Source organism: Lepidochelys kempii, chromosome 7, assembly GCF_965140285.1.
Source record: "Lepidochelys kempii isolate rLepKem1 chromosome 7, rLepKem1.hap1, whole genome shotgun sequence".
NCBI classification, from domain to species: domain Eukaryota; kingdom Metazoa; phylum Chordata; order Testudines; family Cheloniidae; genus Lepidochelys; species Lepidochelys kempii.
In genome coordinates, this window is record NC_136386.1 from 58534121 (window position 1) to 58559972 (window position 25852).

Consider the following 25852-nt stretch of genomic DNA (forward strand, 5'->3'; position numbering starts at 1 on the left):
TTAAGGAGCCAGGAAAAATTCTATTAATATGGAAACTGTATATATACTTTCAAAGACTGCATTGTGTGTGTTTAAATTTGAAACAAAAGTCTGAGTCCATCCTCAACTGGATCTCAATTTGGCTAGACTATATTGTCCAAAATCTGTATAATAGGTTGCATCATCTCCTCTAATTTGCAGTAGAATTCTTATCCCAGTGGATATCAGAAGGAAAGAATACCTGGAAAAGAGTGACTTTTTATACTAATTGGTTAAACCAACTAAGTTTCTGTTTCGTTTTTTGGTAACCAAACCTGAAATTCCATATATTTTTAAACTATCATAATGTAATCTTTATTTCTGCATTTTTTTTAAAATAACAAACACATTATACATCTCTAAAATTCTCTGCATAATCAAATATTGTCTAGTCCTGTGAGTGAAACTTTATACAACCGTGTAGCTTGGAAAATTCTATCCTGTAAGCCTCCCAACTGTTTCCTCATTGTGTTGTTTATATTAAGTCAAGGTAGCTTAATTAGGCACTCGGGTCAGGAAATTGTGAAGTTAAGTTGTCCATGCATTACAGTACTGTCTACAGGAACATAATTGTGTATGATTTCTAAAATAAAATATATATATTTTTTACAATCTTAGTAATATGTAGCAACTTATAATACTTTGTTTGCTTATTCTGTTTTCATTGTTACAATATTTAATTATATATATCTGTGTATTGACTTCTTAAATAAGGTCCCATCTCGGTATGCATTTAATTATTTTTCAGCACCCATATACTATACATTCTCTTCAATCAGCAGTGCAGCCTTCCTTATGTGCAATTCGGGAGATGAGACTGTTAGCTATCCAAGGTAATTTACTTGGATACGTATATGCCAGGAACGTTTTTATTATTATTCTGATATACTTACCCTGTTGTACTTGACCTGTAGTTTCGTGTGCTATTACTATTTTTCCATTTACTCTTCCATTTCAGTGTTTGTATTACCCTTAGCATACCAGATAAAAAAACTATAGAATATTGCATTTCTTTATTTAGGATGGTGCCAAAAAATTGATTCATACTATGTTGTGTGATTTTTGTGACACTATTCTGTGTCGTCAAAGTCTCCATCATAATGCATCCACCCAGGGGTGCAAAGAAAGGCCACACATGCAACCTTGGCGTTTCCTGTCTTTTGAGTGCTTAGCTTTAGAAGCTTCATCTTTTTCAGAGGTTTATAGTATGGATTTTCCTAGGGTTTTTTCGCTGAGGAAAAGAAATCCCAATAGAATGGATATACTTGGCAAGAATGCCCTCCCCTAACCCATGTTGAAATACATAGGAGGGAGCCCCTGTTCTGTCAGTTTTAGGAGTTGCAGGGCAGTCTCCTTTCAGACCTTTTAAGCACACCATAACACAGAGCCCCTGCTCTCCGAGAACCTGCAGGTGAATGGAAACGTTTATGCAATCCTAGTTATAACAGGAGCTACTTCTCCACTACAGTGTTCAGTTCAGTCCAGATATTATTGGTGGTGGGTGATAGTTTGAAAATCAGGAAATCTAGCTTCAGTGCTTCCTGGTAGTTGTAATTTAGAATTTGTACTGACATTCCTGAAGCATTTGAATTGCTTCGCAGCATAAATTCACAAGATAACCTGTTCTGGCAAGGCAGACTTTTAGCACAAATTAAATAATGATCTTTGAATGCGTTAAATGTGTTAATGGCTCTGAATGACACAGATGGATCAATTTCACCTGCAGGTCCTCATATTATGACATATTAAGATCAGCCTGCTGTTCATGAAAAATGTTACATTGCTTAATTTTGCATCGATTAATCATTTGTACTTAAAGGTATAAAGTTTTAGTGTTCCTTGTGTCTATCAAGCAGATAACAACAAACCTTCTGAAGAAAAGGGATTATTTGCAAAGGACCTTAGCTTTATGTAGAACACACAGTTTCAGCAGTGATTTTATTTAGCTAGGTCCTCAGCAACAATATCATTAATATGTAATGCCAATTTTCCTGTTGGCACTGTTCATCCCATATTATCTTTTTCTGTGGTTGTGTGTGGTGCGTTCGGAGTTTTGGTATGTCATGGCACCTGGGAGTCAGGAACTCCTGAGTTCTAAATCTTGCTCTGCCATTAACGAAGCGTAATTGGGTTAATTAGCTTCTCTATGAATTAGTAAAGTTTACCTCATATAGGTTGAGAGTTAATATTTGCACAATGCTTTGAGGGTGTAAAGTGCTGTATAAATGCTTCTATGCAGGACATATTGCATTGCTTGTGGAAATACTTGCTTTAAGCAGTAACATGCTTGATATGCACTAACATGCCAGAAACACAATACATGTACAGTGTAAAAGCTAAAAATGAAGGAAAGCTCCCACAATTTTTACTGACTAAGCAAATTGTACAGAGTGCACACATTTATAATTAAAATGCATAGCTTTCACATCTTTACTTCTCAGTATAGATTTGACTATAGATAGCTTAACCTTATTAATACCTTGTACATGAACACCTGTTCCCAGAATACTCAAAGCATTTTACAAGGGTTGAATCTGCAACAGCTCTAGAAATATGCTTTAGCCTCCATTTTGCAGGTGGAAGATGGTGATTGAGCTGAGTCCCAGCGATGTCTGGAGTGACTTGCTGAAGGTCACGCAGAATGTCAGTAAGATAGTTGGATGTACAATCCAGGAGTCTTCATATCAATTTCCTGCTCTAACCACTGCATCACTCCCACATCGGGCTTTTGAGCTCCTGCTATAATGAAAATGTGTATATTTGTACACCTGAATGAGATTTTAAAATGTACCTTGTGGCAGTACTAGCCATGAGAATTCTGAAGCATGTTAGGCTACATGTCTTGTTGATTTGTATTTGCATTCAAATTTTCTAGACTTTCTGGAGGTCAGATACTGGAAGGAAATTGAAGAATGAATATGCTTTTGTAGGCATTAACTTTCTGCGTGCAAATGACATGGGCATCCTTGTGTGAGTGTGTGCATGGAATTATTTCCTGTTGATGATGATGGTAAATTCTTTCCTCAGTTCTAGCCTCACAATTTTGAAGAGAATGAATTTGGTTAATACAACAATATTGTGGCAGGCTGAGATGCCACATAATTTATTGATGGGGAAAGAGGACTGCTCCAGAGGTCCTATAATTATTCCATCCCTATAATAGAAACCTGCATATATACAACAGTAACTATTAAAACAGGATATAAACACAACTCCAGCACAATCTAAGTATTGTCTTAAGTAGCTGAAATGCCTCATCACACTTGAATAAGATAAATAAATGTTGAGTATCTTATAAGCAGAATACTAATCTCTAGAGTCAATAGAAGCCTTCATTATGCATCATATTTTCAAAAACATTCTCCTAGCATGTGATTTAGGGAGAGATGGGAAGGTGACTGACTTCACATGTTCCTGTACACTAGTTTGATTTACTTTATATTTTGTAGTAAGTGTTGCAGCATTTTTTTATATCTGAGAGGCTCACTGGAAGCCTGAAAATTACCATATTAAAAACTACCTATATCAGTATCTTCTCTCTCTCAAAGGGGTGCCAGATCTTGGTCTTATATCCCATGATAAGTCTGTCTTTTGGGGATCACTCCTCTAGTGATCAGTTAGGTGGGAATGAGAGATCTCATGATTTTTTTTCGGACAAACCTTCTGATGTTATGGCCAGCATTTGCTCTCTGACAGCTAAAGGTGTGGAAGATATGGCTTAGAACAAAATGGTTGCTTTGTATGCTTCTGTAGATGCTGTGTGAGTATGTAGCTCATAGGTTTGTAAAGCATCTTGGGAGACTGAGTTTAAAAGGGGCAATGGAAAATCAAAATCTGGTTATAGAGCTCAACTGAAGAGTTCAGTTGCAAATCTTCCATCTAATGTGCCTTGAAATTTTGAAGGTATTTTGGAGTAGCAGCCGTGTTGGTCTGTATCTGCAAAAAGAAAAGGAGTACTTGTGGCACCTTAGAGGCTAACAAATTTATTTGAGCATAAGCTTTCATGAACTACATCCGATGAAGTGAACTGTAGCTCATGAAAGCTTATGCTCAAATTTGTTCATCTCTAAGGTGCCACAAGTACTCCTTTTCTTTTTGAAGGTATTTTGATTCCTGTTTTTAAAGGTGCAGGAAGTTCTTCTGGAAGTTTTTGCAATGGCAGTTCAGAGTTCTGTCATTATTAAACTTAAAGTTGGTTAACTGATGACCAACCAAATCATTATTGCAAACCAAACCTTTGCAAGCATGAATTTCCTTCTGATCATTCAGAGAAATATCTACAACAAATCAAGAGGTAATGCAACCTTGATTGATAGAGTTGATGAAGGGTAACTCATTTTTTTTTAACAGATGCATTTTAACTATAAAAAGTTTTGCTTGATTAAATCGTAAGAATCTTCGTGTTTTGAATACCATTTAGGATGAAAAGTCCTGCTGTGACATTATCTCTAATAATTCAACCATTTTTGTTCTCCTTTGGTACTATAATTCCCTTGAGCAATTTGTAATACTTGTCTGAGTGCTAACATTTCATACTAACCCCAAATTATTTCAAACATTGCTAATATATCTGGTAACATTAGTTGTGTTTTTCTCCCCCTACTTGTTACATAAACTGCTGAAGAGTAATACCAGAGGTTTAATTCTTTGGTTGGCTGAAGATATAAACATTAATTCATACAAGAAAAAAAATTGGAAGAATGAAGTTATAATAATGGCCCAGTTTTTCATTTTTTTATGCCAGTGGTTATTTTCTTTAAGGTGTGAACTGCAGAGTGTTTTGTTCTTGTCTTAGCAGTCATGTATGATGTTTCTTTTTAAGGATTTAAAGCCCAGTAATATAGTAGTAAAATCAGACTGCACTTTGAAGATTCTTGACTTTGGACTGGCCAGAACTGCAGGAACTAGTTTTATGATGACGCCTTATGTAGTGACTCGTTACTACAGAGCACCAGAGGTCATCCTAGGGATGGGATACAAAGAAAACGGTCAGCAAATATAGTCTTTCTTTGACATAGCTTTTATTTTTTGTTTGGCACACCACATTTTACATGTTAATGTTTTTCAAGCTGTAGACACTTTTTTTTAAAGTAACACTGTGGCCAAAATGTGTAATATAGTTACACCCAATAGTTCATATTTAATAAAACCTATATGAAATGTTTACATTTGATCTAAAAAAGAAATTGGGGGTCTTGTTTGTTTAAAAAGATAAATAATCTACTTGGGACAATGGTTTGTTTCACCTGCAAAAATTGAGAAATGCACTTTCCCCATATGTAGTATCTGCCTTAATCTGTAGAATATCTTGGGTTGAGAGTTCATCACTGAGCAGGTTGGTAACTAATGTGACTGCAAATACTTCTCCTAAAGTGACATAAGAAAGGAAAAGGCTACATTGGAATATATTTGCTACTTCTTGAAAGAGACACTCCAAAGAGGGATATGCAAGCTGAGCCCACTCACTACTGGCATTAATTTGTTTCTATTTTAAAATGTGCTAGTTCTAATAAATTAGCTTCCTCTTTAGTTGAGTGTAAAAGAATTTACCAGGGCAACTGCCATAATGATGCAGAGCATGTTCTTTAAGAGGTGTTCTATTGGGGTCCATAACAAGTTATAGGTTCAGAGATCCAAAGAAAGTTCATGAGGTAGGCCAGTGTTCGCTCCCTCCCTTTTCTTGCTAGCCTTTTTATCACTTTAAATTGGTGATACTCTTCCTCTGGCTCTTCATCTGTAACTATATTATTAGTAGGTTTCAGAGTAGCAGCCGTGTTAGTCTGTATCCGCAAAAAGAAAAGGAGTACTTGTGGCGCTTTACTTGTGGCGCTTTATTTGAGCATAAGCTTTCGTGAGCTACAGCTCACTTCATCTGATGAAGTGAGCTGTAGCTCACGAAAGCTTATGCTCAAGTAAATTTGTTAGTCTCTAAGGTGCCACAGGTACTCCTTTTCTTTATATTAGTAGTAGTAAAAGAAAGTAACAGGGGTGCCAGACAACATTTGTTTGAGGGAAGTTACGTATTCAGGTACTGTCTGGAATGTGTAACACCCTGGCTGTCATTCCTGAAATAACAGCATTCTGTTCCCAGTTCTGCCACTGGCTCAGCAGCCTTGTTTACCCTTGGGCAACAATTTCTCTTCTTTGCTGTCACTAGTTCAGGTCCACTGATGTTGGCACCATAGGGAGGCCTAATTTATAAAAATAATTTATTAAAAATAAGATGAAGCAAGGTCTCTTGCCTAGCTTGGAAGATTTGCTGTTCTATACTATTGCAGAAGGGCAAGAAAAAATTCCAGTTCACTAATTTATAAGGGTCATCAGCAGCTGCAGGTCTTATTGATTAGACCAACTCTGAGCATGGTTAAATGACATGGTGCTGAATGTGCTGTCAGCAGTCATCCGCTTATCTGTTTTAGGGCTCCTAATGTTGCTGCCATCAGTGGAGCTAAACCTTTTTTTCAGCATGACGGGGAAACTTTCTGAAAACTTACTCTAGGCTCGTTAAGGCTACTGTGTGGTGTTGGGCAAATCAGTTCATCTCTTGATTTCCCCGGATTGGTTTAATATTTATAAGCCTAGGAACAAAAACTGGTCAGCTGCCCTTATGAAGGCTACTGCTACACTAGAGAACTTACAGCAGCACAACCGCACCGATGCAGCTGTGCCACGGGAGGCTTTCTCTTGTAGCTGCTCTAAGCCAATGGGAGAGAGCTCTCTTGTTGGCTTAACTACTTCTGTCCTTGCGAGTGGCAGTAGCTACGTTGGCGACATAGCGCTGTCTACATTGACACTTTTGTTCGTGTAACTACATTGTTTGGGGGGTGGTTTATTCACACCCCTGAGTGGCATACGTTATGCCAACATAAGTTGTAGTGTAGACATAACCTAAGACAGTGATGAAAAAGTTATTCCAGGTGGGTGAGTGAATAGTTTTTTGTGAGGCTGGGGTTATGTTTTCCTCCTAAGACTGTTAGCTTGTATTAGTGTGTATGTTCCTCCAAAATGCTGTATAAAGAGCTAGGTAAGAGCTATGCATTGTTATTATTTAGAAACCCAGTGCTGAGTGAGGCAAGCAAGGGGTGAAGGGTTTTTTTGCTCTGAATTTACCTAGCTGATCAGGCTAGCTCAGGCACTTATTTCTTTTTTTCTGGGGCTTAAAAGTGACTAATTAGAGAAGAAAAGGGACAAGCAAACCTTTTTAAAAAACAAACAGAACTTTTCCATGAGAAAGAAGCATTCTTTAAAAGCAACATCTCATCCTTTGTGTTGTTTTGGCCTGTTGTACAATTAGGTATGAGACAACTATGTAAATCCCAATCTGGCAGCAGATTTCCTTTTTAAAAAATAAATAAGGGTTGTCTTTTGGGGGGCTAATAGTATTACCAGCCTGTTGACAGGAATTACCTTCTAACGTACTCTGGAATGGAGCAAATGTATTGGTGAGTACAGACGTCTTATACAAGAATTAGTACACTTTAAAATTTCAGTGGCAGATTCCCCGGTGCACCAAAGGAGTCAGAACACACTGGCCAGTTAAAAAGTGGAAATACAGACTTATGTTGGAAATATGGACTGGGTAAATTAAGGACCAGATTTACTATTGCACGTTGACTGATCAAAAAGAGCTGTAAAAGATTTAAGGTTGATAGTATGCAACTTTAATAGAAATATCACATGGTAGCATTCCCTTTGGGTTTATTGTTTAGTGTTTTTGTATGAAATCTTAATTTTTAAAAAACAAATTAGAGAAGCTCCAGACCAAAAACTGTTAAAATAGAGTTACAGTTCAGCGTGTGTGCCAGTAATTTAAGGATAAAAAACATTACAGGGATTATCTGAAACTAAGTATTATAAATCCAGGAAATTCAAACATTCCTGTAAAATTTTTACCCTTTATTACCAATATGTAATGTCAACTTTACTTCCACTTTAACATAGTCCCCCCCCCCTTGAGATTTAATTAGGAGTAAGTGCTTCTCATGTAGGGATTTTAGACAACAGACACTTTCTCACAATTAGAAGAACAGGAAAAGTGATATGAAAATGTTTAATCGAGATCATCTTTGACCTGAGATCTTTTATTCCAAACTTCCTGAGACCATCTCTTAAGGCTTGATTAAATTTTAGCTTCACAGAATCTTTGTAAAGAAACCTTTGTAATTGACAGTGTTCTTCAGAGCAAACTTCTGGAAATTTTGAAGGGTGAGCAAAGAAGTTGTTTCTAACATTAACTCATTTGAGCCTGTTAAAATCCCTGGCTTTCGATGCATGAAGAGAAATCCTTGATGCTCATATACTGTTGCTCTTCCCTCCACACAATTCACTTTTATCATTTTGGACCCAGGCTATCTCCAGTAGGGTTCGGGTGCATTTCTCTTCATGAGAGCAGAGGGTTGCTTTGCAGGTGAAACAACCATTTACAATCTTCGGTAAACTGTCAAGAACAAAATTTTACCTTTTTCAGTTTTGTGCCAAAAATGCTTTGGTCTTAAATACCTGAAAACAGTTTATAAGACAATATTAATACCAATCTTCAAATGTAGTGGCGATTTATATGCCACAACTCATGTAATTATGATCTGGGATTTAAAAGGAACAAACTTTTTAAAAATGAACCAGGCCCTTAATTTTAACACCTAATCTGTAGAGGTGTGATTGTAATCAGGAGATTGATTTAGGTAATATTTTAGAGGAACTCTTAAACATGGGGAAAGGGAATATTTTGAGTAAAAAGTTGCTCTGTTTGTAGTTTGTTTAACTCAGTACTATTGCACATGCTTTTATTATGCAAGTGTTCTCACTTAAAACCCATTGTTTTCTACTTCAGTGAAATTCTAAGCTAGTGTCTGACAAGGAGCTAATAGTAATAATAAAAATTCACCACTCTGATTTCAAGAAAACTCTTGCATAAAAATCAGCAACAGTAGCAAAGAAAATTGGCATACCTGTAAAAAGTAAACTTGTACTTCAGTGAGGATGTCTTCCACGGTTGTTGAGGTTTTTTGAGAGAAAGTGAGAGGTAGGGCAGAAAGTCTAAGAACTTTTTATATACAAACTTGTATTATTATGAGTGTTTGTTTCTTTTGTATCAGACAATATTATGTTCCGATGTTGCTGGAGGAGTATTTTTAAATCAATTATTTCTAGTCTAACTACTTCCAGGAACATACTAATCTTGTTAACTGATCCTCTAAAATGCTAAATGATCTTTTACTGCTTGTATTCCTTTTTGTTTAAAGGGAGAGAGAATTGCACAGTAAAACACTTTTCAGGAAATACTTGGCAAAAGTTTCTTCTGTTCCTGCTTAATCGAATTTAGCCAGTAACCCATAAATTCTGCTCTAAAAGTATGCACTACTGAAACACGCTTTCTTCTTTCAAACAACAATTTGGTTTGCTAGCTTTAAAATGACTGACTCTTGCAAGCACCATGAAACATGTAAACAAATATACTTATCTTTGCTATTCCAAGCAAATCTATTTGTGGAAATAATTACATGTTATTTCAAACCCCAGAACTTCAAGATGGGCTTTAAACTGTCTGATATGTGTGCATCTCTCTCACTTTATCTTTAGACAGTGTTTTAAGCAAAAGGCTATTCTTCTGACTTTTCTTTATGAGCCAGATGAAAAGATCATCCTTAAAGATACTGTGTGTTAAAATAGTTTCATTGCTTAATACCACGATGATTTCTTTCTTTCCTTCCTGTGCTGTCTGCGGTTGATAGGATGCAGTCATGTTATGCTTCTTTAATTTTAAATGACCGTTTGCTTTGCTTTTCCTTCTTTTTGTGCTACAAACATAGTGGATTTATGGTCTGTGGGGTGCATTATGGGCGAAATGGTTTGCCACAAAATCCTCTTTCCAGGAAGGGACTGTATCCTTGTGCTTCTGCAGCAGGTTGAATTAGTTAGGTGATTAATGTTCTAATGTTCTCTCATGAAAATGCATATGGGTCAATTTTTTTCTTAAATGGACATGAATTTTTTTGTGATACATTTCAAAAATTGTTGAGGTAAGAACTTCAGTTATACTCAGGCTGCATCTAGCAGTAGGACATAGTCTCTGCTGGTACCGTAGTTAGCACACATTCATCCTCACTCATTTCCATTGTACACTGCTTTTTTATAATTACTTCACGTATGTGTGGATTATTTTTTAATTTTATTTTATTTTAATAACTACCTTTTTATGTTAATGTCATTGCATTTTGTTTTCAGTTGACATTTGGTCAGTTGGGTGCATCATGGGAGAAATGATCAAAGGTGGTGTTTTATTTCCTGGTACAGATCGTATCCTTACCTTTGGCCTAGGATGTAGTTTTGAAAGGTCCAAACATACAGCAGCATTTCAGGTCCATGTCAGAGTAGACTTTGTCTGCTCCACTGCTGACTGCTACGACGTTGTTTAAATTACTGTTTCAAAATACCATTTGTGAGTTCATGATTTTTAGTTTTGATTGTCACAAAGTTGTTTATGGGAATATCATTTTTAAAAAAGCAAAGTAAATAACTGTAGCTTGCAGTGCTGCATTTAGCAATTCATGCAGACTAACTTTAGAGAGATGAGAAGCTATCCACTTGGACACACTGAGGTTTTTACCCTTTTATTTTCACTTTAGATTTTTATATAGTGCCTATCCATTGCTTCTGGGTGTTGCGATAATTAAGTTGGACTTCTTTTGTTGTACAGTGCTTTACCTATTATATGTTTTGATTTTCCTTTTTAACTGAACATTTTGTGGAGTGATCTACTATTCTACTAATCTCAGCTACTGTCTAAATACTTCAGCAATGTTGCTTTTTGTGTTTGTAAGTGGACATTTAAAAAATTCCTAACCAGTCCAGCTTGTGTCACATCTCAGGTTACGCTTTGTACGCTACTTTAAAGGAAAGCTCCAGAGATGATGATCTTAGATAGCTGAATATATTGATAGATAAATCTATCTATCTATCTATCTATCTATCTATCTATCTATCTATCTATCTATCTATCTATCTATCTATCTATCTATCTATCTATCTATCTATATAATATAAAATATAGTAAAAAGTGAATCTTCAAAGCATCTTTTAGAAATACCTACCAGACCTGTGTTTCCATTCAGTGAATGAGTTGTTGTCTCTCTCTCTGGGTATTGCCATATTAAAGATACTTCCAGCAGAGGACTTGTTAGATGGAAACTGGACTGAAAGAATCTGCATCACCAGTAAACATTACTAAGAGTCAGAAGTTTTGTTTGTGCAGAGTTCTGTTCACTTCCTCCCCCAAACCCTTTTGACTAATTTCATTGGTTAAACCAAGCATTAAATTCCAGATTTGTTGGTTTTAAAGGTAAAGCTACTGGAAAAAGCCCAAACCCTTACATTTTTATTTCCAATATTTCCAGATAGGAACAGAATTATCGGTCTTGCTCTGCATTATCCAACTGTCGGGGCTGCAGTTATTTATTTGAGACACTGGCCCTGATTCAGCCTAATTTCTTAAATACATCTTAAATATATCTAACTTCACGCACATGAGTAATCTTATTCACTTCTGTGGGTTTTGTTGCATACTTCAACACAACAAGTACCTTATTGAATTGGACACACTTTCTGTTATGTTAAGACTTGAGGGCCCAAATTTTGAAATATGCGTGCCCAAGGTTAAGGTGTCTTAATAAAAATAGCTTTTTTTTTTCCCCCACATCTGCTGAACAGTCCCAGTTTTTGTTTAGCTTTAGAGGGAGCTAAATTAGGCCCCTCTTATTTATGCACTGATCTTTGTTCATTCAAGTTTGAACACTTGGCTTTCATTTTATGCCTTATTGTGGGAATTAGAACTTTCTTGCACTTACGACATTTTAAATGAGAACTGCAATATATTTATGGGGCTTTGTTAGATACATCTGTATTCCATAGGCATTTTATAATGTGCTCATGACTGTAGTATCTAGCACTTAAGTGGGTAGGAACACGGGCAGAGTTCCCATTGACTTCAGTGGGGCCAGGATTTCAACCCTGTTGTGCACACCTACCTTGCCCAAATGTGACCTCTCTCCTAATTAGTACACACTTCATGTGTTGCACAGCCAGAGCTTGAGTCAGGCTATTGAGTATATAGATAAAACACCAATGAGTGGCTTTTCCCTCTAATGCCTTAATGATGCTTAGCATATTTGGGAGTTGAATCAAACAGAATTCAACTCTCTGGACAATTATACAAATAGTAAACGTGGTAGGTTTCTGTTAAACTTATATTTGAGATTTGCTTTAGCTCAGTGGGTTTTTAACTCCCTGTACTTTCTACAAGTGTATCCTTTGGCAGGTCTGGATATTTTATGGGTAAAATCAATATTAGCTGCACTGCTCTTCAGCCAAGCTTACAATTATTCATCATCACTGTTCTCTTGAACAAGCTGATAGTGTCTTTTTATTTATTATGGCCTGCTACCTTCATCTCTGTTAGATATTTTGTATTGTTTTAACATAGCCTTTATGCTGGATGTTAGCCATGCTATGTTTTTCTTAGCTGCTTGACCTTAGATATTGATCAGTGGAATAAAGTTATTGAGCAGCTAGGAACACCATGCCCTGAATTCATGAAGAAATTGCAGCCAACAGTGCGGACTTATGTGGAGAACAGACCTAAATATGCTGGATATAGTTTTGAGAAACTCTTCCCAGATGTACTTTTCCCAGCTGATTCTGAGCACAACAAACTTAAAGGTAAGATCATGTATGTTGTATCATTTTTCATATTGTAGTAGCCTCGTGTCAAGGTTCCTTCCCCACTCTGAACTCTAGGGTACAGATGTGGGGACCTGCATGAAAGACCCCCTAAGCTTATTCTTACCAGCTTAGGTTAAAAACTTTCCCAAAGTACAAACTTTGCATTGTCCTTGAACCCTATGCTGCCAACACCAAACGTGTTAAACAATGGACAGGGAAAGAGCCCACTTGGAGATGTCATCCCCCCAAACCTTCACCCCCTTTTGTGGGGAAGGCTTGATAAAAATCCTCACCAATTTGTACAGGTGAACACAGACCCAAACCCTTGGATCTTAAGAACAATGAAAAATCAATCAGGTTCTTAAAAGAAGACTTTTAATTAAAGAAAAAGTAAAAGAATCACCTCTGTAAAAATCAGGATGATAAATACCTTACATGGTAATCAGATTCAAAACATAGAGAATCCCTCTAGGCAAAACCTTAAGTTACAAAAAGACACAAAAACAGGAATATACATTCCATTCAACACAGCTATTTTACCAGCCACTAAACAAAAGAAAATCTAATGCATTTCTAGCTAGATTACTTACTAACTTTTTAGAGGAGTTCTGAGCTGCGTTCCTGATCTGTTCCCGGCAAAAGCATCACGCAGACAGACAGACCCTTTGTTTCCCCTCCCCCCACTCCAGCTTTGAAAGTATCTTGTCTCCTCATTGGTCATTTTGGTCAGATGTTAGTGAGGTTATCCTAGCTTCTTAACCCTTTACAGGTGAAAGGGTTTTGCCTCTGGTCAGGAGGGATTTTTTAGCACTGTGGACAGAAAGGTGGTTACCCTTCCTTTATATTTGACACCTCGTGAATGAAAGTATACATTTTGTCCATTATCAGATGAATCTTTTAAAGAGTTAAACTTTAAAATGTTGTTACCAAGGGATGTATGTGCTGGGATTACTTCTATCTCCTTTTTCTTGTTTTCTCCTGAGCTACTGCTATGTATTCTTGTAGTAGGTTCTTTGTTATCCAGAAACAGATATTTTCCTTTATAGCTGACACTCAAACTGCTTAGAGAGGGGTGTGGCTGAGGGAGGAAATGTGGGGTGGAGGGAAACGGCAAAAAAGAAGGCAATTGTTGTAAGCTATGTAGCCAGAATTCTTTTCTCTTTAGAGATAAAGTAACATATATGATAACATGTAAATGTAATGTACGTCCCTTTTTTGTATCCTGTCTAACCATGCCTTTGGCTCTGGGATCCCTTCGTTCTGGAAATAAGAATTTCTTGGTGCTAGAAGTTAGCTGCTACTTAGCACCGTAGACTAGCATGGGCTCATCGCATTTTGTACTCTAGCAAAAGATGATTAACCTGGTAGTGCTTTCAAGCAATATGGTCTGTTGTTGCCGGGTCTTACAGAGCTTTGGAAAAAGTCACTTGAGACTCAAAGGAGGATGGAAAGTGCTCACTATTATAGCCCCTGCCTGTCCTCAGGATAGCCCAGGTTGTATCTCAAATGGCGATTTTTCATTTCCACTATCAGCCAAGGAAGGGACTGACCAGCACTATGACCATAGCCCACTTAGGGGTAAGAGGATTCCTGGGAAGAAGAAAGGAAACACTGAAATGCTCAGAACTCTCCTCTTTGCCTCTGGGATTACACATGGAGAATGGTTTCTTGTACCGTTTATTTATGCAGTGAGGTAATTTTGAAACACTGGAAGCTCCACATTGTATAAACACTTGCAGTGATAGAGGCTTTTATACTGAATTAACTGAATTTTAGTATGGCTTCCCTAATATGACTAGCTCTGCTGTCTACAAGATTTTACTTATATTTACTTTCTCTAAATATCCTTGCCTAAATAAAGAGTACATTTTTAATTAGGAGAGTAATTAACCATTGAACAGTTTACCAAGGACAGTGGTGGATTCTCCCTCACTGACCATTTTTAAATCAAGATTGGATGTTTTTCTAAAAGATCTGCTCTAGGAATTATCTAGGGGAAGTTCTCTGGCCTGTGGTCTACAGGAGGTCAGACTAGAAGAGCATAATGGTCCCTTCTTGCCTTAAAATCTATGAATCCTAGGCACTATATATTGAAAAGTTATAATCTAGCGTGTCCCTCTCCTAACCCTAACACTTCCTAGCTACTACGAGACTTTCTCCTACATTACTTTATCCTGTTGAGTTCTGGGTAACTCAAGTGATATGGATACCACCCATTATTTTGAGAGACTGTTCTATGGTTCAGTTCCAGAGTCGGTCAGAAATATTTCCCCCTGTTGTCTAGACATTTTTCACCCTTTTACTCGTAGTTCTACCTCTGTGGACAGCCCTAAATGATTCTTTCCCTCTTCAGTGTTTTCACACGTCAAACTCTTGTAAACTGGTTTTCAGATTCCCTTCTTTTTAATGTCGTGAACCAGCACAACTAAGCTCAGTTACCCTCTTCATCCCCCTTAGTTGCTTTTTTTTTTTTAGCGATTCTGTGAATTCTCATCCATTCTGTTTCTTTCCAGCACTGAGATGCCTAAATACAGCCTTCCCCTATGGTTGTGGTTTTGCAGGAGGGGTACAGCGTAGGGGGTGACTTGCATCCCAGGTTCATTTTATGTTGGCTCTGTGTGTTGCATCTCACATGTCATTGGCCTTTTTAGGTGTTTGCCACAATATTACGCTGCAAGCTCCCGCCCAATTGCTTTCCTAGTATATCCAGCTTGTTAAAAGGATAGGGATATTTTTTCCTAGCTGTACTAGCCCTACACACTTCCCCTCGTTCAGTCACATTTTATTTCCTGTCCATTTGTTTAGCTCCTCGAGGTTTGTTTCTCTGACCTGGTTGGAATTTGCTCTGCCTCACCTCCCAATTAGTCTGCTTTTTCACCATCTCCTCCAGGTGATCAATAAAGACGTTAAATAACATTGTACCCAACACTGATAATTTGACCGTATGGTTGGAGACTTCTTCCTCAGTACACTGGTCGATCTCACCCACTTGCTTAGGGTCTAACTGTTTGCCATATTTGGGGTCAGGAAGGAATTTCCCCCCCAGGTCAGATTGGCAGAGACATTGGGGGCGGGGTGGGGGAGGTTCACATTTCTCTGCAGCATGGGACATGGGTCATTTGCTGATATGAATTAGAAGCCTTTAAGTCATGATGTGAGGATTTCAGTAACACAGCCAGAGATTATGGGCCTATTGCAGGGGTGGGTAGGAGAGATTATGCAGCTGCAATTTGTAGGTCTGTGATAAATGGGGGAGGGGGCGGCGGCATGGGAAGCTCCCTTTTATGGACACCCAGCCAGCCACTTAGCTGTAAAATCCCTCTTGGTAGCTGTTATCTGCCTGCTTAACCTGCAAAGGGTTAAAAAAATCCCCTAGGTAAAGAAAAGGGGCACCTGACCAAAAGAGCTAATGGGAAGGCTAGAACTTTTTAAAATGGGGAAGGAAGCTTTCCCTTTATGTCTGTGGTGGTTCTCGGGGGAGGAGGGGAACAGAGCAAAGTCAGGGCTATGACTACGCTATAAGCAGCTTTAAGCCAGGGATGAGAAATCATTAGATTTTTCCTAGAATTACTTATTTGAAACCCCACAAATATGTAAATAAATTAGGAATGTTTAGAAAGACGCAATTAGGTTTATTTCTGTTTATTTTTTAAGGCTTGTGGACTTCCCTGTGCTAACCCCAGATGTTTTTGTTTGCTTGTAACCTTTAACGCCCAAGAAAGCTGTTTTGGGTGCTTAATTTTGGAATTGCTATTTTAAAATCTAGCAAAAGCCTAAGTTCCAGATGTATTTTCTTCCTTTCTGTTTTTAATAAAATTTACCTTTTTTTTTTAAGAACAGGATTGGATTTTTGGTGTCCCAAGAGGTTTGTGTATGTTTGATCAGCCGGTAGCACAGCTAATTTCCTTTGTTTCTTTCTCAGCTCTTCCCCAAAGGGGTGGGGGGGTGAAAGGGCTTGAGGGTACCCCACAGGGAGGAATTCCCAAGTGTTCCTTCCTGGGTCCAAGGAGGATTTTTGCATTTGGGTGGTGGTAGCATTTACCAAGCCTGGAGTGGCACATATTAATTTTTAGAATCCTTGCGGGCCCCCACCTTCTGCATTTGAAGTGCCAGAGTGGGGATTCATCCTTGACAAGGTAAAACTAGATGATCATGATGGTCCCTTCTGACCTTAAAGTCTATGAATCTATCAACCTTTTTTCATACTTAGTCCAATTTTCACTCCATGTCACAAGGCTTATATACAAGCCAATTTTTGAATCCAATCTAGAGTTTAGTTGCTCTGAATTCACTCATCCTGTATGTGATGGCAGATTTATTTGGGGAGAGGGGCAGGAGGAAAGCCTTCATATTAAGGAATAGTTACTTATCAGATACTAGTTACCAGGTTTCTCTTTTTTACTTTGTTTGATGTTCTCTATCACATGGACATTTTTTTAGTCCTCTGGTAGCTGTCCAGCTTCTGATTTTTTTCCCCCCAGAAATTGCAATTTCAATAAATCCATCTAGTCACTGGCGATATATGTACCAATAAAACTTATCAGACGTGAAAACATGTCCAGTTGTCATGTTGCCTCCTTTGCATGAAGGAGGACAATGTCCAGGTACTGATTAGTCTTCCATGTGAGATTTTGTTCTTGTTACATGTGACATAAATTCAAAACTCTCTTATCAGTTTTACTCATTATTTTGACTTTGCTTTTTAATGTAGTACCAGCTTTGCTAAATCCTGAATTCTGTGCAGACCTTAAAACTGTAATTTGTCTGCTCTCTGCTAAGCCTTTTAAGTGTGTCTGTTCATAAGATTTAAAACATTGTCTAATGTGGATTCAGCATAAACCTAAATAGAAAATTTCACTCTTGCAGCCAGTCAAGCAAGGGATTTGTTATCAAAAATGCTGGTTATAGATGCTTCTAAAAGAATCTCTGTGGATGAGGCTCTGCAGCACCCATACATCAATGTCTGGTATGATCCATCTGAAGCAGAAGCAGTAAGTTCTTGGCTGTGGTCTCTTGATAATGGGATACTCTACGGAAGAAAGCAAACTTGGAATGTGGTGATTGGTTTAGTTGCTTGCAATAATAATGCACTACATTTCTGACCTGCAGCTGTCAGAATTATAGCTGAAATTGGTAGATATGTTTGTTAGAATTTTCTCTCTAGGGGCCAAAATTTCAGGCAGTTGTGGTTCACCTGTATTTCTATGCATAATCATGATGATTGTACCTACAAATAAGACATGCAAATATCACACTTAAATCTTCTGAAAATCAGGCCCTGGATTTATTAAACCAAATATTTGCCTCAGTCATTCCTATGCATACCTGTTACATTTACCAGGAATATGAGCCATTGACTCCTGGGTAAGAAAAGAGGAAGAAGGTATTTTTACTAGTTAGGGCAATTTGGTAGTATCTCAACACTAAGTAACAAAATAGGAGCCAGAGGCAAAACTCTAGTGTAGGAGCATGTGCTGTCAAATATCACCACTGGTGAATGTGATTTAGTTGAAACATAAAAATATATCACTTTTTAAACAATTAACTTCTAGTTTATTGAAATAAGATGAAAAATAAGTGTCTGAATAGAAGGGGTAGTTGGCTGTGACCTAGTAAGAACTGAAGAAGACACTTCAGCATCCTAAACAGGATTTCATGTAAATGGTGCAACTAGAATTCTACAGAATATTTACAGTAAATGTCCCAAAGAGGCAAAAGGGCAGTCAGGCATGGAAGATGCTGTACCTAGATACGTCTCCATTTAGCCACCTTTGTCAAACATAACTGTAACAATGCGAGGAAAACTATTAATCACTAGGCGTCTGAAACATCACATGAAGTATAGAAAAGTGGCCAGACATGAGATGACTATCATAGAATATCAGGGTTGGAAGGGACCTCAGGAGGTCATCTACTCCAACCCCCTGCTCAAAGCAGGAGAAATCCCCAATTTTTTTTGCCAAAGATCCCTAAATGGCCCCCTCAAGGATTGAACTCTCCATCACTATGTTTCTAACAGTTTTGGTCAGACATGATGCTGTATGTTTAAAAGATTGGGTTGGGATTCTGAAAGCTATTCTTTATACAACAGCCTTCCGGTTAGCTGATGTGCATTTTCCCTTTCATTTCACTGTAGTTATTTGAGTTCTTTATCATGCATCAATTCTGTTTGCAGCCTCCACCAAAGATACCAGACAAGCAGTTAGATGAAAGAGAGCACACAATAGAAGAATGGAAAGGTAAGAACAATGTTTTAAATTTCTCTTTGGGGCTTGACATCCAATACAAGGATTATTGTGTTACCGGAGTTCTGTTAAGAAGTTGGAATGACTAGTAGCTTGTGTCCTTCACAGCTCAGAAACCTGCATAATATTTAAGTATATGGTAAGGTTACATTATTGTACCTCTTCTGAATTCATATGTTAAGTGACTTGCACATAGCATGGTTCCAATTCTAATTAAGTTTAGTTATTGAGCCTTCTTAAAGGCACAGTTATGGTACAGTAGTTCTCTTCCATGGCATAGATCAAGTTCATACAGACATCAGGTAAGATGGTTGGGTCTCTGGCCAGTAAAGATTGCCCTGGTCCAGGAGATAAAGAACATGCTTTCACCCTTGGCACTGGTCTAACCTAGGAAAATTACTTGTTGCTGATAATGGTGTCAGCTGTGAGTGAAGCTGACCTGGCACTGAGTGTGCTTTAACTGCAAGTGTAGCTAAGGACAAGATCATGTTCAGCACTGTTTCTGGAAGTGTGATTGAAGGATTGAACCATGGCTTTGGGAATGGTTTTATTCCTTAATTATGCTCCCTGAAATGGTCTGATTACACATGGTCCGTATCTGAACTAGGGAATCCACACCACCTTCGAGTAGATGCAGCTGAGTATTCCACTTCGGCTTTGGTGCGCTATGTGTGCACACACCTAAGAAATTTGCCTACCAGTACCCGGAGAAGGGAAGTATTCACACTTCGTGGCCATAACCCTTCCCCTGGTTACATGAGGCAGCGCCGCCCCAACCCTCCCTCAGTTCCTTCTTACCATCTGTGGCTGGAGTCAGGGCTCTGTGTGGTCTTAACCTCACAACCTTCAGCTAGTTTAGTTTTTTCTTATTATATATACTGTGAAGTAGTACCCTTAGCGTTAGCTTAGTGTTAATTTTATTAGTTTAGTTTCTTCAGTGATGCTCTTACGGGGGCTAAATGTTGTCCTTCGTGTGGGAGTGTGATCCCCACCAGCAATCCCTCCACATGGCGCTTGCTGTCTCAGCGAGGCCCATGTTAAAGAGCATTGTGCAATCTGCAGATCGTTCAAGAAATAGACTCAAGTGGCTCGGGACCTTTGCCTAAAGCAGCACCTGCTTGAACAAGCCGTGTGGCCTGCTTCAGAACCAAAGCCCTTATCAGGTCAGAGATCGCCTTCAGGTTCCAAGAGTGAAGCTGTTTTGTGTTCAGGAGCAGGCACACTCTGAAGAAACGGAGGAGACATTCCCTGTTATCTGCATGGAGGAAAAGGTCAGATAAGACCGATCGAGGCTGCTCCAGGTCTTGGGGAACCTCTTCCGCCTTCCCCAGGAAAAGCATTAACTAGCACAGAGTTGGTGCCAGTGCGCAGGATGGTGTGGGTACCTCTAACCCTTCCCTGGTACCGAGTAGGGAGGTTAGAAACCCTGTACTGCTGACTTGGGTTCTGGCCTCTGCCTGGCCATTGAATCTGGTACGGACAAGGTAGATGCAAATACTGACTGTTTCCATGTCAGCTGCACATTGTCTACTTTTCGGCCCCGACCTGCCCTTATTCCAGGACTTTGTCAGGGCTGTGTCATCTATAACCCTGTCGACTCAAGCCATTGGACCCTTGGGTCAGTTGGCACTGGACCCCAATGTTCCCCTTTCACGGTTGTGGAAGCAGGGCCAGCACTGGGATTGGTCTGGGGGACCTGGGTACAGTGAATCTCCTCAGCACCGTTGCAGTCAGCATTGCAAATGTTACTGTGGCACCTTTCGCTGCCCTTGAAATTGGTGCTGTCAAACACTCCAGTACCGCTGCTGACTTTGGGATTGATAGCACTTCTGGCACCAGCTTGCTCAGGACCAACGGTACTGCTTCCAGTGGCAGCGCTGCTTCCTGCTTAGTTCTGGATGATGGACAAGTCAGACTGGTTACTTGCTGCCTCTGATCTCGCTCTGCCCTCATCCCAGTGATCCTGAGGCTCCTTGGCATCCAAGTCAGGGTCGTCCTCCCCCCATTGTCCATTGCTTGACGAGCATTGGGGGCCTTCGATGGACTGTTACGGGTACTGGGATTGGCGCTCGTCTCGTGGCTGGGACAGTGGCCCCTGTCCTGAACCATTATGCCAGAACCACATCTTCCAGCCCAGGGTGAATGCAAGCTTTGCTAGAGCGGTCCTGCAGTCCTTGTTTAGGTAGACTTTGAGCCCCTCCTCCTGGGGCGTGGTACTTCTTGGGTCATTTAAAAGGAATACACAGCTGCATCTACCTGAAGAAGAAGAAATGGTTACTTACTGTAATTCTGGTTCTTCAAGATGTGATGCAGACTTGTATTCCAAGACCCACCCTCTGTCCCTTCTGCATTGGAGTCTCATTTTCAAGTGTTCGGAGTGAAGGAACCGACGGGTGGTCAGGGCAGCACCGCCTCATGTAACGAGCGGAGGGGACTGTTGCCGCAAGGTGTGAACTCTGCCCCTCTACCAGTACTCCTGGGCGCACACACACCTAAGTGGAATCACGTCTGTCACATCTCAAAGAACCACAGTCACTGTAAGTAAACATTTCATTCAGTTGCACTCAGGGGAATCTTTTAGTGGACAAGGCGTTTACTGCCGTGTTAGTTAACCCTTCTAAGGAGCAAGTTTTAATTAACATGGTAGCTTTTTATTTAAAAGAAAGCGACCGTTCTCGCTGCCTAAAGTATTGCTGGACTTGTACATGTCTACATGAGGACTAACACCAGTGCTGATGAAACAAAGTTGGAAAATTGGTGAGAATATTTTTTCCCCCTAAAATTCCATAAGGTAGACAAGACCTTGCAAGTCAGCTACAGCCATTGCTAACACTTGTTGTCAGAGAGGAGTAACTTTCCTAGGCTTGGGTGCACATCCGTATTCTGCTTCATGACCTTCTGTTATGGTGGTAAAACTTCTCAGTTCTAAAATGCTTCGGGAAAGTAGTGGCAAAGTATTCACTCTCCACTTCTAAGGCCTCCCTACCACCAAGAAACCTAAACTCTCCCCTGCTTCCTGTAGAGGCAGCATGCTGAGATTCTGGGGGAACAGGTCCAGCTTGTGGTGTGTCAACAATAAGCTTTGCAGATTGAGGGCTTGGCTACACTTGCAGATGCAGAGCGCTTTGGGTTAAACCAGCTTTCGTACAGCGCAGTAGGGAAAGCGCTGCAATCTGTCCGCACTGACAGCTGATAGCGCACTGGTGTGGCCACATTTGCAGCACTTGCAGAGGTATTGGAGTGGTGCATTACGGCCAGCTATCCCAGCGTTCAAGTGGCTGCAGTGTGCTTTTCAAATGGGCAGGGGGTGGGGTGGAGTGTGTTGTGTGTATGTGGGGGGAGAGAGTGGGTTTTTGGGGTGCTGAGAGTGTGTCAGCATGCTGTCTTGTAAGTACAGACCCCCCCACCCCTTCCCAGCCCCTCTCTCTCTCACTCAAAGCAAACATTAGCTGTTTGTTTTTTTCTCGGAGCTGATAAGCAGCTGCTCCTGTACTGGAAGACAAGAGAGGCCACTTCAGTTAATGGGATTATGGGACGTTTCTGGAGGGCAGTCCGCGCTGTAACTCCTCGTTCACACTGACGCTGTAGCGTCTCACCCACTATGCAGCAAACCTCATCCCTCGCGGGGAGGTGGAGGACCAGCAGCGCTCTAGCCAGGGAGTCAGAGCGCTCTACGTGCCTTGCCAGTGTGGACAGGGAGTGAGTTAGAGCGCTCTGGGCAGCTTTATTGCATTATAACGTGCAAGTGTAGCCAAGGCCTGAGCAAAGAGTAGGTTGGGGGGGGAGTCAACTAAGCCTCCCTGCTAAGAGAAGTTTTTTCAGTAATGCAGGTGATCCACAAAAGAGATGGGAGGAAACTTAGCATACCAATAGGCTTTCTCCTGTAGCCATAATATCAACCCTACTTCCTCTATAGGGTGTTTATACGTTCATTTACATTTCTCCTGAGGGGAAAATTAGTGTGTTCATTTGCATTTTCCTCTTTAAGGAAACAAGCATTGGCCTACGTCCAGACTAATTTTCTGATAGCAGTCTCGCTTCTTAATACCAAGTTCATATATATTCTCCTGTCACGCCGCATTTGGTTTATAATCTCTCCTTGCTTCAATTGCTTCTTATCGTCACTTGCATTGTCTGAAAGAGGCTCAGCCACCTTTAGTTTTACAGAGCTTCCTCAGCTGTTTCTTCGAATAGAATTTTTCTTCAGCAAAAGTAAACGCTGCAATTTGATATACACTTCTGCTATTAAAGGTGGATTTTTGGTTCCATGTAGATGAGACTAATCAGTTATCATTGGGGAAAAAATGGGGAAAGTCATGACTTTTTGTGGTACAAAATAGAGATGTCACAGTTTTAGCTGAAGGAAAAAAACAGTGTATTAATTATTTTTGAGTTGTTTGTCATGGGAAGTTAAGAGGTCAAATCTGTTTTACAACAAATTGTTTTAAAACCTTTCAGTAATATCTGAAAACCACCCTCAACTACAAGACAAATATAGAGCCAAATTTAGCACACAAAAAAAAGGAGCAGCATTGCTGTGAGTTGCAAAGCCCATGACTCTTGATATACCACCGTGCCCCCTTACCTCAAAAGGCCCAGTGTTTGTCACAAAGATCGTGTTCTCGCACATATAGCATTACTTGCGGAAGGTAAATGTAGGCCAGTGTTTTCTTTCAGTTAAACATCTGCACCCACACAGACGTCAATAGCTATACCTATGGCAATACTAAGGCGTAGCACCACAGCAGTGACTAAAGCCTATACATTCTTTCTGGGTTACTTGCATGCATGATCATGAAGCCTTCTGTAAAGCCTCTACTCTTGAATTTTTTTGCACAAAACCCATTGTATGTTCACAGAACCTATGCAACAAAGAGGTACTTTCATCTGCTGTTTCTGTATACTACCTAGTTGATACTAACCTTATGACTTTAGTCATACAGCCGATAACATTATGGTAGGTTTTGCGATATTGTTCTCAATGACCTTGTATCTCTTGGATTTTAAAGAATATGCTCGCAGCAAGTGGCAGCTACCTCTTATAGATCTGCACTTTTCTGTATCTCCTCCATAAGTTTATCAAAATTGATTGCTAAATCAGAAGACCGCTGATAGCAAATGTCACACTTTTATCCTCTTGTGTGTGTGTGTGTATGTACACATGTATGTGTATATATTTATACGTTATGTAACAGTAAATACACCACTCACTCTTTTGTGATGAGGTCTGAATGCAAACTTGGTAGAAAGAAGTCCTTGATCCAAGCCTCTATTGTTGACAATTGCCTTCAATGCATTACCGAATCTCTGTGGTTTTAAAAGCTTGAAAGAACAAAGAAGGGACTTTCATTGCTGCGTCCTAGATTTCTTGCTCTTAGGTTTTGTGTCATTCACTGCACTGGTGAGCAGGCAGGGGTAAATGTTTGTGTTTGTTTGTTTAGAAAAGTCTCTTTACAAATAACCAGAATACCCTGCCCCCAACCCATGCCCCCTCCCCAGTTGGACCTTGTGATCTAGCATATGACAGGATTTGGTCAGCTTCAGGTTACAGACTTGGCGAAAGTAGTCCTGCCTTGTGTTGAGGAATAACAGGCACAAAGTTCCTTCCCTATCAGTTACATCTTGCAGAGTCACTTAGCAGGAGCTCAGAGCAGCCTGCATTTTCTTTTGTACATGAGTCACGTGCTGTGTCTCTTGAGCCCTTTGACCCTGTGCATCATGTTGCAGATTCAGCTGTCAAAGTAAAGTTGTAGAAGGTCCCACACCATAACCATCACCTGTTCCTCTGCCATGGCAAGTAGGCTTGGAACCATGTTTTTCTACTTGCAGAGTTTGCTTGTTTATCTAAAATTTCTAGTTAATTTTCAGTTGTTTGAGGTTTTTATTAGGATTAGTGATAGGATCCATTAAGATGGATCCAGAGAAGCATTAAAGTGTAAAGTGCTACATTTAATATGCGAATATAATGCATTGAATAGACTGGTACCGTTTTAGGTGCTTAAAATACCTGGGAGAAAGTTCAACCGTTACTGTCAGAAAGAGAAGGAAGTAGGAGGGGTGCTTCATGGTCCACCCCGGAGAATTTCACTGTGTATGCAGATGCCAGCTTTGACCTGCTAGCATAAGAATGTATAGCCCTTGTGCCAACCAAAGGCTTACCGCAGATAGTCTGGAGCCCTTTGCCATTAGACTCTGGACATAGTCTTCAACATGGGGGCCAAGCTGGAAAGGAAGGCAAATGCTCTGCTAATCTGGTTTGATCACCATCACCTCAAGAGTGAGGCCATGGCTCTTCCATTTCCCTCTTGAGGTAAGAGATGTGGAGTTATGAGCTTCCCAAGGAGACTGATGTAACCTCCAAGGGTGCTTTGAAACACAGTATGATACCTCTGTCCTGGCCTAGTGCCAAGTGCGGGTAGCCACGTGGGTTGCTATGCTACCCCAGTCTGTTGTCTCTGACCATTGATAGTGGCTCCTAAACAATTCCTTCCTCCATATTGCACTCGGAAATCACTTCAGTTTGCCACTTTTAATCTGTCACTGACAATTTGCATCTAAGGTATTGGTCCTTTTCTTCTACCAGTGCTTCTACCCAGCCAAAACCTCCTCTGGGTGGTTGGCCATCTTATCAACCTAGAGCACCCCTTGCTGACTTTAGAGGCATCTTTTTCATCCTGTGTGTGGCTTTTAATCACCACAGAAAAGGATGATCTGATCCAGAGTGACTTCTGGATATTTATGGTGACCTTCAGATTGGGATGGTACAGCTATACCGCTATCCCTTAGTGAGTCTCAGCCAGTGTCCTTGTGCCCACCTTCATCTGACCTGGATCTGTGGATATTGTAGCTGATCAATATCTGATCCTCCTGTT

The 25852-nt window shown here is 39.8% G+C and overlaps 1 protein-coding gene across 14 annotated transcripts in view; it reads left to right on the forward strand.

Moving 5' to 3' along the window:
- MAPK8 (mitogen-activated protein kinase 8) overlaps positions 1-25852 on the forward strand; it is a 125223-nt gene that overhangs the window by 90966 nt on the left and 8405 nt on the right. For 7 of the 14 annotated variants that reach the window (XM_073353038.1, XM_073353046.1, XM_073353044.1 and 4 more), the window contains 5 exons: positions 4841-5006; positions 10243-10314; positions 12550-12732; positions 17602-17726; positions 18872-18974. In XM_073353038.1, the coding sequence (XP_073209139.1) occupies positions 4841-5006; positions 10243-10314; positions 12550-12732; positions 17602-17726; positions 18872-18974 (649 nt within the window). Of the gene's footprint in view, positions 1-4840; positions 5007-9827; positions 9900-10242; positions 10315-12549; positions 12733-17601; positions 17727-18871; positions 18975-25852 lie in introns of those variants that run through there. The other 7 variants (XM_073353042.1, XM_073353049.1, XM_073353050.1 and 4 more) reach the window with 5 other exon arrangements.